At 49.1% G+C, this 17,298-nt stretch overlaps 2 protein-coding genes across 2 annotated transcripts; one reads left to right on the forward strand and one right to left on the reverse strand.

Annotated features, from left to right (window-relative positions):
* The first annotated feature begins 4,516 nt into the window (after positions 1–4,516).
* LOC123183175 (protein RADIALIS-like 5) lies at positions 4,517–5,764 on the forward strand. The gene has a single exon (XM_044595923.1). The coding sequence runs from the start codon at positions 4,517–4,519 to the stop codon at positions 4,757–4,759; it is 243 nt and encodes an 80-aa protein (XP_044451858.1). The 3' UTR covers positions 4,760–5,764.
* Positions 5,765–6,476: 712 nt separating this feature from the next.
* Positions 6,477–7,607, reverse strand: LOC123183174 (alkylbase DNA glycosidase-like protein mag2). The gene has a single exon (XM_044595922.1). The coding sequence runs from the start codon at positions 7,538–7,540 to the stop codon at positions 6,692–6,694; it is 849 nt and encodes a 282-aa protein (XP_044451857.1). The 5' UTR covers positions 7,541–7,607; the 3' UTR covers positions 6,477–6,691.
* Between the last annotated feature and the right edge of the window lie 9,691 nt (positions 7,608–17,298).

Consider the following 17,298-nt stretch of genomic DNA (forward strand, 5'->3'; position numbering starts at 1 on the left):
CCCAAGGATTCTGGACCTGAAAGGTACAATTCTAAACAGACATAGGATTGCGTTGCTTCTAACAAGTTTTCAGTTGAGCATAAGCATGGCAGTTTTTTTGTGGGGTCATAAGCATAGCAGTTACTACTGTATTTGTCTGCTTCCTGGGAAAAGTAGATGTTTGAACTCAATTTCAAAGGCATAGCATGCAGGGGTATTTAAGTATTTTTCTTTTTCTTTAGAGGTTACTTACCAGTTACCACCAAGCATGCATGACATGTTGACAACTGGCACCATGAACTATAACTCTCTAGCTATGAGCCAAAACTGCTTAATTAAAGGCACCCTGGCCCAATTCATCGGTGGTTTAATCTTAGAACAATCAGACAATCTTAGAATGGATCTTGCAGTCTTTCCCCCCTCGTACTTTCAGCTTGCAAGGCTATTTTTTTTAATAGATTTTTGCTAAATCTTGTGCAGCTCCACACTGTCTATAAACCCATTCCATTCCGAAAGACCCAACCTCATGCCTAAGTAGAATAAACAAGGATAGAACAAGCATCTTATATTTGAGTATCTGTATTTGTCTTCAGAGCAGATAAGCTTACACTGCAAGTGTTTTCTCAACTTTTCAGGATGAAGCAGTGTAAGCTCCAGTGGACAGTGAACAAAGGTGTACAAATTACTAGATCTCTAAGAAGTAAGAATGGACTATTGTTCTAGGAGGAAGCAAGGGAATCCAGCATTGGTTAGAATAACAGGAAGGAAATGAGTATTGTCTATTGTGTGTACAAAGTATTGTTAGGTCATGTCCAAGCAGGTTAGGTCTGGCTCTATGTTGTTGTAGATTCTCGTCTACATTCATGATCTGTGTGTTGTTCATTATCCCGTCAAATCAAGCCGTCAAGTAAGCTGTCATGTAAACTCATGTATTAGTGTTATTTGTAAAAAGTTGTGTCTGTAGCATTTTGTCGCCTCCAATATCTGGTTTAGCTGGCCACCATGTTCAATTTTGGACTCCACAGGTTCAGAAAGCACACAGAATCCTTGTCACCACTACCTTCCTCCTTCCTAAAAGAGAAGCCACTAAACTTTGTTCAAGAACCATAGGAAGAACCTAATGCAAGAATAATCCACATCTGAGCCCACCAATAATTCTCTGTTAAGCATCGCCAAATCGAGGCTGGTATCACGGTAGAATCAAATACAGTCCTGCAGATTGGATAAGATACGATCATGATTCCATCAAAAAAGAACAAAGAGTATCATTCCGGAAATTGGAAGTAGATTATAATCAAATTCAATAGGCTGTGTATATCAAGTCAAGGCTGAACAATGATAGAATATTACAGTGCACAGACATGGACATATGGCGATTCCATGTTTCCAACCACAGAAATTTCCCTCTTCTCTAAAAGTATCAGAGCAGGATGAAACTAAACTTTATTGATTACAAGACAGGACAAGTACAACAAGACACAACCTTGTTAGCAACCATAATGTGCACATAGACACACAAGTCACAGTGTCACAAAATGACACTTCACTAATCCAGGTAGCATCTGCCGCATTGACATATAAATTTAACAGCTTGAGTACAACAAATACATACTAGCATCACCATCACACATAGATGACAAGTACCTAGCTATGAGCTTGCATTGCGATTCCTTTCCTTCTTCGCCGCGGTGCCCTTGCTCCCTAGGAGGCGCCACATGTACCATGTGAAGAGGAGAAGGCCGGGAGGTCACTATTTCGTTTTCAGGGAAAAAGAATGCTCGCTGAATCCCCAGTATTACGACGCCCGCCAAAGAGATAGATCATCCTGGACTGGATTCCGAGTCCCAATCTCCTCCAGCAACTTGACCGGGGAAGAGAATCCAGATCCTAGAGCTTTAGGCTCAAAGATTTGGAATCTGGCTAGCCGATGATGCAGTGATGGCCACAGTGCGGAATCCAATCCAGGCTACTTGGCAACGACAGATAGGGATCAGTCATTCAAGAAGCTGGCAAACAAGATACCATATACCGACTAATGATGGTTCAGACAGAGCCCAAAAGCATTCCGACTTTACTCTGCTTACCTTAGCTTAATATACTTTGTGAAAAAGATGATGCTTGTAGTACTAGACAAGGATCAAGTTATGGACAGAGGCAAGTTGACCGTTCGTATAAATTCAGGCTGGCTATTCCCAAGCCTCAACATCACATGAATGAATTTTCTCCAAGAATAAAAACACATACATGTAGATAGAAAGTTACTTCTTGTGTGCAAGATAACGTATTTTGCACAAAGTGAGATGCGCCCTCTCCTTTTATCTACCTATCTGCCTTTTCACTCGAGAGAGACAACACTGTGTGGTCAAACTAGCCTAGCCTGCCAGTAAGCAACACTTGCGTTCCAAACAAAGGTGTTGGCTCCATTGGTTGCTTGATGATTTATTAATCAGATATTACAGCAATACTCGAATTGTAACACCGGTTATATCAGATACTATCATGTTGAAAATTATATGGATATGTCATTTATGTATATATGCATACCTACTGTGATTCTGTTATTTGGAAGTTATTAACCCGTGCATGAACGTGTCAAAATACTGAACTGACAAAACTTGTCCCGTACGAGAACAGAAATTTAAAGGAAAATGCTCGCAGAAATACATGCAATGAGTCTAGTTTACATGAGCTAGCATCTTCCTGAAAAGCCTTGCTCCAATTGTTCGAAATATGATGGGGAATCCTGCATCTTTGCTATTGGTTTTACACAGATATGATTCGAGGGGATAGATCTCCGGTGGATGGATGGACCGGTCCACACGCCCCAAGAATCAAAAGCAAATTGCGCCCGCCGCCCCCGGTTCAGTGCATCCGATGCAAACCCCAGGACTCTGTGAGCATGCAGCAAGCAAGGAGCAGCTGGATGGCATTCTGTCAATTCCCTTTCCAACGCCACTGGAAATGGAAAAGATAGATATATTCCTTCGGTCCCTGGAGCCTGGGGGTGTTCATTGTCTCTTTGGAATCTGTTTGTCGACCGGGTGGCGGAGATCGCACGACATGTAAAGAATGGAGGTTCTTAGACCACATCCCTGCATCTTTTTCTCTCCCAAATGGATGAATCAATCATGGTGCTCCCTACACTAATGCATGGACAAGCAAAATTCATTTTTGAACGAGGGCAACCCCCCGGACTCCTCTATCATCGATGACGACGGAATGAAAGATTCAGAGGCATGCTTAATTTGTTTTTTGAGACAATTGCACTATGCTTCACGCTTTGAAAGTCCTTTTTTTTTTGCGGTTGAACATGAGTTTTATCCATTAGAGGAAATATTACTATCTTTAGAGAGGAGACGCAAAACCAGAGTCAGCGGAGATATGTATAGTACTACTTTTTTAGATGAATTTGTAATTAACCCCGCTAGGCACTGAGGGTGCACGCTTGGTACGTAGCATTGGATTAGAGGGGTTTCAGAAAAATGCTGGAAATGAGCATCGAGATCAGAGGTTTTTGGGTATGCACACCTGTGCATCAATAGCATGTATCCCCTCCTCCCGTGAGCGCCTTGCAGCCTATTGGCTGATACGCATGCCTTACGATGAGCACTCTGCCAATCCAGGTCAGCATCACACACGGCCGAGAAATCGCCATGCATACAGAGATGGATGCTTCCTTTGGTGATGTGAGCAGAGCACACAGGTGGCATGCATTGATCCACACTGCCTAATTGCTACAGCAGCTTGCACTCTGTCAAAATGTTAAACTTGGAACCATGTAGCAAGCACACGTGGTCAAATATTTCAAAACTGAATACCAAAAAGGAAATATAACGATCGACACATGATTTCCATGAGGGATTTAGTTACGGAACAAAAAATTCGACGCCAAAAATTTCTCACAACAAAGCTGCAATCATACCCATGCGTGCCATGGTGGAGAAGTTAAAAAAAAAAATTGAAACTTGGTAAAGAAGTTAAAAGCTGAACACTGCAAACATAGTGAGAGACATGTGAGCAAGCACCAAAGGCTTCACAGGTCTCTACTTGGAGCAAAGGCCATCTAGCTGGCAGTTTTTACTTAGCTGGAAGCAATGGCCTGAGAGGGCGCGCATCCAGTTTCTACAGCTATAATATCCAGATGATGTGTATAATGTTGGATACAACTCCAGATGCCATGCGACGGGAATGCCCTCGTGCGCATTTGGGCCAAAAAGGCTTAATTACTTAGGGAGACTGTCAGTGAAGTGATGCCACTTAAATTTTTCATCACGCACAACACGGGCTTTCTATGTCTTTAACTCAAAAAACTTGTGAGAACCTTGTTGTCATCTCCCCAGCCACCTTCTAAGTTCAAACCCACAGAGAGAGACATGACACACCCCCAGGGCCTATAAATAGCAGCCCTCGCAGCAGAGACACCAACAAAACCACCAGAGCTTCTCCAAGAGCAAAGGACTTCCAGGAGCCAACATACTAGATACAGGAAGCATTAGCTCAGTAGAATCCCACCTGAGAAGCTTTACCTGCTCCAAGGATGTCCTCACCGAGCTCGGACTCAGAGTGGAGCAAGAAGGAGAACAAGATGTTCGAGGAGGCGCTCGCCTACTACGGCGTGGGCGCCCCCAACCTCTGGGAGAAGGTGGCCAGCGCCATGGGGGGCACCAAGTCCGCCGAGGAGGTGCGCCGCCACTTCCAGTTCCTCGTTGACGACGTCAAGAACATCGAGCACGGACGCATCCCCTTCCCCAAGTACAAGACCCAGGGCTTCTGGACCTAAAAGGTATAATTCCCAACCAAAAACTGCACAGACATTAGATGCTCTGTTTCTAGGAGCAAGTTTCAATTGAGCGTAAGCATACCAATTACTGCTGTATTTGTCTACTTGCTGGGACCATGTTGTTACCATAGATGTTTTAACTCAAGGAATATCATGCAGGGGTATTCATGTATTTTCATTTTTCTTTAGAGGTTTACCACCATGCATACATGATGACTGGCACCATGAACTCTATGAGCCAAACTGCTTGATTGCAACCATCCATGGGCACTTAGCCAAAGGATTGTGGTCCACTCCATCGGTGGTTTAATCCTAGCTACACTATCAGAAAAATCTCCCTACTTCTAAAACAAAAACTCGGATGGATCTTGCAGTCTTTATCTCCATGTGCTTTCAGTTTGCAGTGAGATCAATATAAGTACGCCTTAGTACCATACAGGACTATCTTTTTACAGATTCTTGCTACATTTTGTGCAGCTCCACACTATCTACACACACATTCACCTAACCTCATGCCTACATAGAACAAAACAGAAGAAAGAAAGAACAAGCCTCCACACTATTTGAGTATCTGTATTTGTGTTCAGAGTTCAGATAAGCTTACAGCGAAGTGTCTTCATGTTTTCAGGATGAAGCAGTGTAAACTCCAGTGGACAGTGAAAAAAGTTGTACAAACTAGATCTCTAGAATGGACTGATGTTCTAGCAGGAAGCAAGGGAATCATTGGTTAGAATAATAGGAAGGAATGGAGTATTGTCTATTGTGTGTACAAAATATTCTTAGGTTATGTCCAAGGTCAAGTCTGTCTCTATGTTGTACAAACTAGATCTCTTAAGAGTGGACTGGTGTTCTAGGGAGATGCAAGGCAATTCAGCTTTGGTTCGAATAGCAGGAAGAAAAGGAGTTGTATATTGTGTGTACAAAGTATTATTAGGTTATGTCCAAGGTTAAGTCTCTGTTACTGTAGATTATCATCTAGATTCAAGAACTGCATGTTGTTCAGTATCCCCTCGAACCAAGTCGTCAAGTAAACCATCATGTAAACGCATGTATTTGTGTTATTTGTAAGAGGTCGTACCTGTAGCATTTTGTCGACCCCGATATCTGGTTTAACTGGCCACCATGTTCAGTTTGGACTCCACAGGTCCAGAAAGCACACAGAATCCTTGTCACCACTACTTTCCTAAAAGACGTCACTAAACTTTGTTCAAGAACCACAGGAAGAACCTAATGCCAGAATAACCGACATCTGAGCCCACCAATATTCGCTGTTAAGCATCATAGAATCTAGGGCAGTATTACGGTAGAATCAAACAGTCCTGCAGATTGGCTAAGATATGATCATGATTCTGTCAAAAAACAAGTTTAACGAGTATCATTCCAGAAATTGAAAGTGTCAACAGGCTGTATATATCAAATCAAGACTGAACAATGATACAAGATCCCCCGCAAAAAAAAAAAGAACAATGATACTCCCTCCGTTCCTAAATATAAGTCCTTTTAGAGATTTCACTATAGACTACATACGGAGTAAAATGAGTGAACCTATGTTTAAAAGGCGTCTATATACATCCGAATGTAGTCTGTATAGTGGAATATCTAAAAGGAATTATATTTAGGAACGGAGGGAGTACAAGATTACAGTGCACAGACATGGACATATCGCAATTCCATACCATTTCCAGCCATAAAAATTCCCCTCTTCTCTACAAGTATCAGAACAGGATGAAACTAAATTTTATTGATAACAAGGCAGGACAAGTACATCAAGATACAACCATCAAGATAACAAGGCAAGACACACAAGTCACAATGTCACACGATGATGCTTCATTAATCCAGGCACCATCTGCCACATTGCCATCTACTAAAGTTAACAGCTTGAGCACAACAAATACATACTAGCATCACCCATAGATGACACATACCTAGCTAGGAGCTCGCATTGCCCTTCTTCGCCTTCTTCGCCGCGGCGCCCTTGCTCTCCAGGAGGCGCCACATGTACCAGGCGCCGACCGACCGGTACGGGCGCCAGCGCTCGCACAACGCGGCCATCTCCTCCGGCTTGGGCAGCGCCTTGAGCTTGTACAGCTCCTGCACGCCCTTGCGCACGCCGAGGTCGCCGGACGGCAGCACGTCGGGGCGGTGCAGCGAGAAGATCATGAACATGTGGACGGTCCACTCGCCGATGCCCTTGACCCTGGTGAGCTGGGCGAGGAGCGCGTCCTCGCCCATGGCGGCGACGGAGGACTCGGAGAGGTCCCCGGCCGCGAACCTGGCGGCCAGGTCGTGGAGGTAGGCGGCCTTGCGGCCGGAGACGCCGATGGCGCGGAGGTCGGCGGCGGCGAGGGCGAGCACGGCGGCGGGGCTCACCGCGCCGTCGGCGGCGGAGGGGAGGAGCGCGAGGAAGCGGGCGTAGATGGCGGCGGCGGCGGAGGTGGCGAGCTGCTGGTAGAGGATGGAGCGCGCGAGGGAGTGGAAGGCGGGGAGGGAGGGGGTGGATGTGAAGGCGGGCGCGTCGGTGGAGGCGATGACCTCGGAGAGGAGCGGGTCGGCCGCCGCGAGGTGGCGCAGCGCGGCCGCGAGCTCGCCCGGGGCGGACAGCGCGGGCAGCACCGGAGCGGGCGGCGCCGGCGGCGGCAGAGCGGCCGCGGCAGGGGGTTTGGAGGGTGGAGTCTTGACGATCTTGCGGGAGCGGAAGGAGATCCTGGCGGTGGCTGCGGCGGTGGAGGTGGCGGCGGCGGAGGGGCGGGGCGGAGCCGCCGACCTGGTCTTGGCCATTGCGCTCGGTGGTGGTGGACGGCGGCGTGGACCGTGGAGGAGTGTGGAGGGAAGCGGTTGGCTGTGTAGTGTGTGGGCCTTAGCGGCCCATCGAAACTTCGGGCTGTGTATTGGGAAGCTTTGGGCTAGCCTGTCTAGCAACTTTAGCCTAATTCTCTTAGTCAAAATAGCATCCCTGAGTTTCGTTTTCTCTCAAAAAAAAAATCCTTGAGTTTCGTTTGCCTCAAAAAAATAATCCCTGAGTTTCGTCCCCTAAAAAAAACCTGAGTTTCCTAGGGGAAGAAGAGAGAGAAAAATTCCCTACCACCGATTTTTTTTTTTGCGAGACCTACCACCGATTGTTATGGCACGTATACATTTTTTTAGAAAAACAAGGCAGGAGCTCCCCGGCTCCATATATGGCACCTACACACATAACCTCAAGTCTCACCATCAACAACAGGAAAGGGAGATAATAACCCATCCTTTTGTACATTCCTTCATCATGACGAACGGTCAAAGAGCCTCAAATGAAGGTTAATTACTTGCAATCTTCCCCACAACGACAGTCGAGCTCAGAGACGTTGCTAGTCGGAATTCTTACCTTCAATGGGAGAGGAGGGACCGAGACCGGTGCCCATTGACCATTCATGCGGATTGCAATAAGAAATTATTCACTGTCCTTTCCTTGGCATGACTCGGTGAATCATCGGCTAGACCCCGCTTATTCTTCAGTAGATTTTTCTCGAAAAGGGGAGCAACCCGGCCTTTACATCGTCGAGCGATGCACACAACCATTATTCTTCCACTAGTAGTTATGAAGGAAACCTTTTGTCCTTTCTGTGGCTTTTGACAATGAAGATGCGACACGACAAAGATGTCCTCATGTAAAAATTGGAGCTGAGAAAAATATCGCATTGTCGTTTTCTACACATGTAGATAACCTTTCTACTACGAAAGCATCTATTCTTGATATGCCAATATATGCTTAATGTTTTCCAATGAAGTTGAATAGTATATGCTTAGTGTTATATCAAAAGTTAAAAATGGCGACTGCCCTTCTTAGGGCAACTTAGTTTTCATGTGCGTTCCAGTCAATTTTCATGGAGACGGATCAGGTTGATGGGTGTGTCATCGGCGTCGGAGAAATGAAGATGGTTAGAGGGATGGTTGGGGTGGCTCGGCGGTGTGTGTCAGGGACGCCCGCGTGGGTGGGTGGGAGAGTGTTAGACCGGTGACGGTGGAGGGTGGGATGTAGGGCAACTGGGAGAGAGAGAGAGAGAGAGAGAGAGAGAGAGAAGAGAAAGAAGGCGAAGAATAAATCAATTGACCCGGGCTTTTTCATTTTCAGGATGATCATCACTTGCGTGCTCGTGTGTGTCACACAGTGCTCTTCCTCGGTGTGTAGAGTGTACTGACACTACTGTAGTGGACCGGCAAGCAACCGTGTGTGGGCACGATTACGGCGTCGATATTCTCTGAACAGCTGGACATCCTCGAACGGCAAGAGGGACAAATCTAGCTCTTTTTTTTTCTCGGCTGAGGACAAAACTGGACAAGGCGACCATGTTCTCCAGCCCAGGCAAGAATTTTCTGTCCTTTCCACTGTCCCTGTTGCTCCTCTCGTCTTCTCCGATCTTGTCACCACCCCCTCGCGGTGGCCGCTGGCGGGAGCCTGGCTTCGCTTGGCAATGAACGGCGGCGGGGGTGATGGAGTAAATTCCACAAAACCATTACTTTGAAGGCTAGGTTTGCAAAAAACACTACGTTACCTTTTTTTTGTCGAAAACACCACGTCTTGTGTAATCCTTTTGCAAAATCCACTGATCGGCGGATCTCTCTTTGTTAAGTGAGATTATGACAGATGACGCCCGTCAATCAGGCTGACGTGGCACAAAATTTTTACACCATTACATTGAATCGTTTTGCTGCACATGGTCCCGTTTATCAGTGTAACACTCCTCCCTTTAGCATTTCATCGAGCAGCTGGTATGCACGCCCTCGACGGTGCCAGGTCGGGGCATCTTTGCCTCGGCCGGGGGCGGGGCGGGTGGCAGCCTCTGCCTTGGCCAGGGGCGGGACGAGTCCATGGCGGCTCGGCAGCAATAGCAGCAGCAGGCGCGACGAGCGGCGACAGTGAGCAGCAGGGGCGGCGAGCAGCAGGAGCAACAGGCAGCGGACACGGCGCGGCGAGCAACAGGCGCAACATCAGTGAGGCGGGGCAGCGGGGATGCCCCGATCTCGACTGGATCCGGATGAATTGGTGCAGCGGCGGGGGGTTGACGAGCTCCAGCGCCGGCAGCTGATCCAGGGGCCGAGCACTGGCTCCATCTGGACCGGGTCGAGCGCCTACTCCTCTACCTCTCCCATGGTGGACGGTGGCCTCTGCCCCAGAAGAGCAGACATGGACGTCGGACTTTGTCTTGACTAGGTTTTTTTCTTTTTTCTTTCAATGACAGGTGGACCCCACAAGGCCACACATGATGATAATGTTAGCCAACGTCGCCGTTACATGTGAGACGTTAAACGGTGCCACGTCAGCCTAACTAGCTGGTCCAATCTGTTATAAACATGCTTAGTCGAGCCAAATCCGCTAATCAATGTTTTTTGTAAAAAAATTACATAAGATGTGGTGTTTTCTGTCGAAGAAATGCAGCATAGTGTTTCTGTAAACCTAGCCTCCAAAGTTATGGTTTCCTGCAATTTACGTACTCAGGACGATGAGAACGGCAGCGACCAGGGGCGGCGGGACGTGGAAGTCTCTGCTGCTGAGGAAGAAGAACACGGGGAGCTGGTGCATGATGGTGGGGTCGTCGTCGCCGCAGTTGGCCGGCGCCTCGTTCATGGCGGTGCTGCGCGAGCCCCACGTCTCGGCGCTTCACTTGAGACTTCTCACTGTCCAGGACGCCATGAACCCATGATCCGCGACCTCAGCCCCCAGGCATCTCCCAGGCCTAAAATGTTATTCCCTCCGTTTCAAATTATTCATCGTAGAAATGGATGTATCAAGAACTAAAATACATCTAGATACATTCATTTCTGTAACAAATAATTCGGAACGGTGAGAGTAGTTAGCCTCCTGTGTACGACTGTGCACACGCTGTGCAGTTCTCGCCGATCGGCTCACTGTCCAACGTCGGGGCCATCGCCAGCGAGGAGATGTGGTGAGAAATTTGGACCATTTTCTCGTTCCGGCTGGTACGGTATACGGAGTGGCAAGAATTTGGATTTGATCTTAGTTAGTCAGCACGTGAGTTAGCTAAAAAAAATGTCAGCTCGTAAGTTGCTTAGTTAGTTTGTGTGGTATTTGATATGACAGAGGAGAGGAGTTTTTTTCTTTTTCTGAGAAAGGAGGAGAGGGATTGGTATCGAAGAAAATGTGTAGGTGAAGTGTTTTCGTGTTTTTTTCTATTTCAAAAAAATACAGGGGACATCCTTTGGCCATTGCATTGAGTGATGCACATGACATATTATTAATTAATTAGTGTTACAAAGTTCAGTATCTGAGCTCAGTTCAGTAGAATTCAAAAAATATAATGCAGCATATGGCTACCAAAAGGGCAAAGAAAAATAAAAATGAGGCTTGTGCATCACAATTCCTACTACTAAGCCATCAACCAAATCGGTTGAATGAATTTTAAGTGACCATCTCCCATCGTTTCCACCCAATGACCATGGGCGCCCACTCCTCCTCCCTGGGATGTAACGATCACATATGGATCTAGCTTATGACGAGCCTTGTGCATCACATTCCTACTACTAAGCCATCAACCAAATGGGTTGAATAAATTTTGAGTGACCATCTCCCATCGTTTTCACCCAATGACTGGGCGCCCGCTCCTCCTCTGTGGGAAGTAACGATAACATATGGATCTAGCTTATGACCTTGAAGGTAACCTTCAAAAAAATTGAAGCTTTCGTTCCGTTAAAAATACAATCATTACGGGCGTTCTTCGTGAGGGAAAATCCAACCATTTTGTTCATGTCACTTGCTTTACGACCAAACAATAATTAACTAAGCTAAAATTTCACTCTTTTACTAATCGGTGGTTAACAGTGTTGCCGTGCGTGTCACTCATTGTCCTTCCTTCGTGGTGTTTAGTGTGAAAATAGATGAGATGATGGTTTGGTTTTCTGGTGCATCAAACAGATGATGACCGACCAGAGGACATATGTAAGCACTAATACCCCTTGTGAATTGGACTGTACTCGAGGAAGACACATCTTTTGGACCAAAACAACTCAAGACGTTGTCAACGGTGATGGACTGGACGACAGATGGCCCAGGCGACGGTGCCATCGTGAGTGAGTTGGCTTGATAGAGGCAGACAAGGCTGACCTGCGATTAGGGATGAAAATGGAGCGGAAACTTTCCGTTTCTTCGGAGAATGGAAACGGAGAGGAAATATGAAAACGGAAACGGAAATTTGCAAAACGGAAGTGGAAATTGAATTTTTAATGCGGAAACGGAAACAAAAACGGAACGGTGTTTTCCGGTGGAACATGCATGAAAACGGAACTTTCCGTTTCCATGAATATGGAATTTCTGTTTTTACTATAGACCTATGGTTGCTTTGTAGCCCAACCACCAAAGAGAACATAATGACACAATTAGTAGAGTGAATCTGAGGCCCAACTTCTACTACCACACATGTACTCAGCTTGACCCTATACGTAATTGTCCAGTACTACTACAATACTACGCTAAGTTGCTAACATAATTATATTATTTTATAGCCATGTGAACAACTCATTAAATTTGTTTGTTTTTGTGTGTATTTCTCAATGATTCAAGGGGTTTTTAAGTTCCGATCAACGCCCACTCTGTTTCCGTATACACTTTGTATTTGCTCCGTGTCCGTTTCCGGTAGTATCTGTTTCCGTATTCATTTCCGGAGTTTCTGTATTCATTTCCGCTTTTGCAAAAAAATATGAAAACAAATATGGTAGCACTCAGCTCCGTCCGTTTTCGCTCCGTTTTCATCCCTACCTACGATGACTTGAGCTTCTGCCATAGATGGGATAGAGACTACCCTCACTACCCCCTCGAACAAGAACCTTCCTTGAAGTTAGATCCTTGACAACAAATCAATTAGGAAAAAGTTCAATTGAGGCATTGTTACCACTAGCGAGACAATGTGCAGAGAGAAGGCTCTTTTGAGCTTGAGGGACATGGAGAACATTATGTAAAGCAAGAGGTTGGCCGTTCGGCATATGAGTATGGTATGTACCAATGTGGGAAATTTTCATGCCAGATCCGTGGCCGCATGGACTTGATCCTTGCAGTTGTACACCTTGTGGGTGTTGAGCTTTTTTTCTATCTACCTGGTGATGTGATCGGTGGCTCCGATATCTACGTACCATGCCGAATCATAAGTTTGATGATCGATGTTGATGTTGTTGGCGAAGCGAGGATCTTCCCCTGGTAAGTCTCGTTGTACTGTTTGTAGCACTAGTACGTGGGGTCCATTCTTGTCGCTGATTTGGCATTCCATTGCCCGATTGTTGGAGTTACTGCCAAAGCAGTGGCCACTGGGGTTGGGAGGTGCATTCCTTATGACGCCAAGACCACATGCACTATCGTCGCCCTTGGTTAGGAGCGCCCCTTCGCCCCCTTAATTCTCGTGGCCACTTCCTTGGTTCTTAGCCGTCATGACCACCGTTTGTTGCGCCTGCGGCCACAATTGTTTCTGTCATTCCCGCATCGAGCGAAGGTTTGGTAGTTGGTGTCGTACGTCTCCCGGAGGGTCTTATAGTCCAGCATATGAGAGTAACGATCATCCAGTGTGATCTCACCTTCCTTCAGGTTAATGGAGGTGGTGAGGGACCTCATACGACTGATCAAGACCTACCAGAAGATGGATCATCAGCTCATCGTCGGTGATTGAGATTTCGGTGGTTGTTAGCTGGTCTCCTGGGGACTTGACATGGTCACAGTAATCGACCATGTTGAGATCTTTCTTTTGGATGAGCGCCAATTGCTTCCGGATCAGAGTGAAAACATCATATATATTTACCATGATCCAAACCGCAAACCGAGGAGCCGAGACCGAGCGTCCATGATGGCACTTCTCCCTACAATGTTGAGAGGAGCCCGAAGAGGATTAGTTGGTCCTGTGTGTACTACATCGTGTAGGCGGAGTTCGCCCCCATTGGAAATCCATTTGCGTCTGATTCATGGACAATCTTTGCCAGTCCGGGGAACCATCCATCAACATAGCCAAGGAGCTGGTGGTCGCGAATGATGGGGACACAACCTATGCTTTCCATGGAATATGGTTGCCACGACTTAGCTTGACAGTGATCATCCACACTGTTGAGTATCGTGATTATTAAAAAAGTTAGGATAGCGTAGGATATTATTCTACCTTGCCTTGTATTCTAAGATGATCATGTACTCCTATATATATTATATGACTATGAGACTTAAGCAATACATCAATCAACAATTCCACCAATCCCTCTATATCCCTTCTAATATTGTATCAGTCTAATCGATTCTGAACCCTAGCCGCCGTCACTTCCGCACCCGCGCGCCGCCCCCGGGCAGTCGGCCTACATGACTGCCGCCGGGGGCTGCGCCGCCCGTAACTAGGGTTCGTCCGCCAACCATGTTGATCGGCTGTCCTAGAGTCTTTTTCCGATCCATTGATCGGGGTTTTTCTCTCTCACCGGTTATTTGATCGGTGTTCTTTTTTGGTTTTCCGATCTATAGAACGGTTTGCGTTGCCGTCGCCGTTTGTCATCTATAATGTATGTCTACTTCAGCATCTTCATCAACCCGACGAGATCTGGATCGGCACCCGGCTCCCGCTTGCTGCGTGTCAGGCCGCTGGTTTAACAGTCGCTCGCTGGCCTGCCATCTTCGCCATGGCCTGCGATCTCTCTCGCGCGGGACGCGAAGTGTGGCCGGCTACTCTAGCGCCCGAGCTGCTCCTTCTATTCACAACGTCGCCTCGTTACATGCATGTTCCTGCTAGTTGATTTCGTGCATGCTGCGTCCCGTGTGATTGAAAGGTTGGTCACGCGTGTATGCTTCCAGATCAGCCTCCTTGCTCCTGCGTCTAGCGCACATCGTTTGGTCTGATCAACCGCCGGATTATGTGAAGTTCGTCATCGAGTGCTCATGCATCAACGCCGATCGAGCAACGGGCTACAGCTGTGTCATCCCTTCGGACTACAGTGTTGCCGCCCCATGGTTTTTCCTGAGGCTACATCGACCCGCGCGCTACCGCTGCGTCGTCCTTTGGGCCCTAGTGCTGCGACCTGCGGTCCATTGCCACCCGACGCCGTCCGCTCCAGGCCGTCTTCATGGCAGCATAGACCTTCGCGCCGCCGCTGCGTCGCCTCATCGGGCTGTAGCGAGCGTGGCACGCGGTACCTGTTACCGCCCTGCGGTTCTTCCCATGGCTGCACCGACCCGCGCGCTACCGCTGCGTCGCCCCTTCGGGCCGTAGTGCCGCGGCCCGCGGTCCACCACCGCCCCAATGCCGTCCGCTCTAGGTCGTCCCCGTGGCTGCACCGACCCTCGCGCTGCCGCTGCGTCACCCCATCGGGCCGTAGCGAGCGTGGCACGTGGTCCTTGCCCCACCCTGAGGTCTTCCCCGCCGTCGCGCTAACCTGCGCGCTGCCGCTGCGTCGCCACTTCGGGCCGTAGCGCCGCGGCCTGCGGTCCACTTCATCGTCCACGCGCGTCGACTTATGTGTGGTATGCGTCACGCCACCTTCCTAGGCGCAGGAACGCCACCGTCCGCTCGGTCTTCGTCACGCTGTAGGGTTCTTCCTCGCCTACTTCGAGCATCGTCGCTGCGCTTCTGACCTAGCCGCCGCCACCTCCTCCTCAGGCCGCCGCCGCCACTCTTCTTCCCGGTCCACGGCGACTACCTTGACACCGGCCACCCCGACTCGACATCGACCACAGCATCCCTCGCACGGCTACCTCAACCACGGCTACACAACCCGACGCTCTCGGCTACATCGACATCGGCACAAAGGGCTACCGCCAGCAAACTCGTCGGTTTCCACTCCAGCCACGACTTCCGTGGTGCATCAACCGTTACGACTGTGTGTGTGTGGGGGGGGGGGTCCGTGGGCTTGCCTTCGGATTCGTCTCCAGTCTCACCGTGTGCGTCGCTACCGTTGTGACTGCGGGGGGATGTTGAGTATCGTGATTATTAGGAAAGTTAGGAAAGCGTAGGATATTATTCTACCTTGCCTTGTACTCCAAGATGATCATGTACTCCTATATATATGCCTATGAGGCTCAAGCAATACATCAATCAACAATTCCACCAATCCCTCTCTATCCCTTCTAACACACACCATCATCGGGATCGCAACGTAGCCAGATGCAGAGGAGCCCACAAACGCCGAGATGGCAGTGCTAGGTGTCGTGCCGGAGTTTTGCTTTCCGAGGGCGAGGATGGTGATGTTTTAAAAAAAGGAGGATATACCCTCGGCCTCTGCATCTGGACGATGCATGCATCCATTTTATTAATTATTCACAAAGACCATACAAAGTAATACATCAGTAAGCCTGAAGCCACCATCTAGACAAGACTTATTGCTACTCCTATCCCCTTGATGAAGGGGTGCCGAATATTCCGAGCCAAATACCAAACAGACATCGCACCGAAGCCTAACATCTAAAGCGGATGCCTCAGCCCAGCCACATACCAAGACCGGGTCACACACCGGACCGGCGCACTCTCAGAGGATGACGCTGCCATCTTCCACCGGTCCATCTCCAGAGCAGGAACTGACGCACCGACCTTGCCTGGCATGTCGTCGACGCCACCACGGCGCCAGGCAACGCCACCATCCTGCACGTGTCCGTCCACATGCGCCTGTCGCCGAACATCCGCAGTGACATGCCGCCGGGATCCGCCGTCAACCTTGCGGTAGATGTAACACCGCTCCTCCTCTTGTCCCCCCCAGCCAACACTTACTCCACACGATGCCCCCAGGAGGGAAAGCGATACTGCGAAGGCCATCATCCTCCGATCCAGTAGACCCAGATCTAGGGTTTCCCTAGGAGCATCCCGAGCCTGATGACGCAAACTGCAACGACGATGCCTCGAGAAGGGAACGACGTCACAGACGCCGCCATCTCTGCCATGACCGTAGTCGGCGCGATTTTCACCGGCAGTCATGCCACCAGGCATGCGCCACCGACGTCATTGGTCCCTTCAGCCAGAGCAAACTCCAAAACGATGCCCTGAAGAGGGACTACGATGCAAAAGCACCGCCATCGCTCAATCCCAAGGAGATCTAGGGTTTCCCCCGGAGTTGCCCACGCTGTCATGGACCAGACAAGGGTAGAATCCCGACGGATCCGCCCAGCTGCCGACGTGTTGCATCCGCCACCGCGTCGACCGTAATCCACTGACCAAGGCCCACGCCTGGGCCTAGATCCGGCCGCGCCGCCGCCGACCGATCTGGTCACGCCGCCGCCGTCCCTGGTGACCGCGATGCACCAGACGGCGAAGCCGCCTGCCGCAGACGAACGGAATCGCCGGAGCGCCGCCGCCACCCGCCGTGACGTCCAGCCCGGGGGCGCCGGCCCGTGCCAGCCCCACACGAGCGGGAAAACCCCGAGTCCCCGCCGCCACCGGCAACGGCAAGGCCGCGCCCCTGGGCGGCGGCGAGGGAGGAGGGGGAGGAGAGGGGGAGTCCGGCCGACGAGATCTGGGGAAAAGGATGATGATGGAAGCGGTAGATGGTGAGGCCTTGCCCGAAGGTGGCACCGAAAATCATTCTCCAAATCGTGCAAGCCTCTG

This window comes from Triticum aestivum, chromosome 1D (genome assembly GCF_018294505.1).
Source record: "Triticum aestivum cultivar Chinese Spring chromosome 1D, IWGSC CS RefSeq v2.1, whole genome shotgun sequence".
NCBI lineage: Eukaryota > Viridiplantae > Streptophyta > Magnoliopsida > Poales > Poaceae > Triticum > Triticum aestivum.

Bases quoted from the DNA above. Each gene is read 5' to 3' on its own strand.
- LOC123183175 (XM_044595923.1), top strand. From the start codon at position 4,517: ATGTCCTCACCGAGCTCGGACTCAGAGTGGAGCAAGAAGGAGAACAAG.
- LOC123183174 (XM_044595922.1), bottom strand. From the start codon at position 7,540: ATGGCCAAGACCAGGTCGGCGGCTCCGCCCCGCCCCTCCGCCGCCGCC.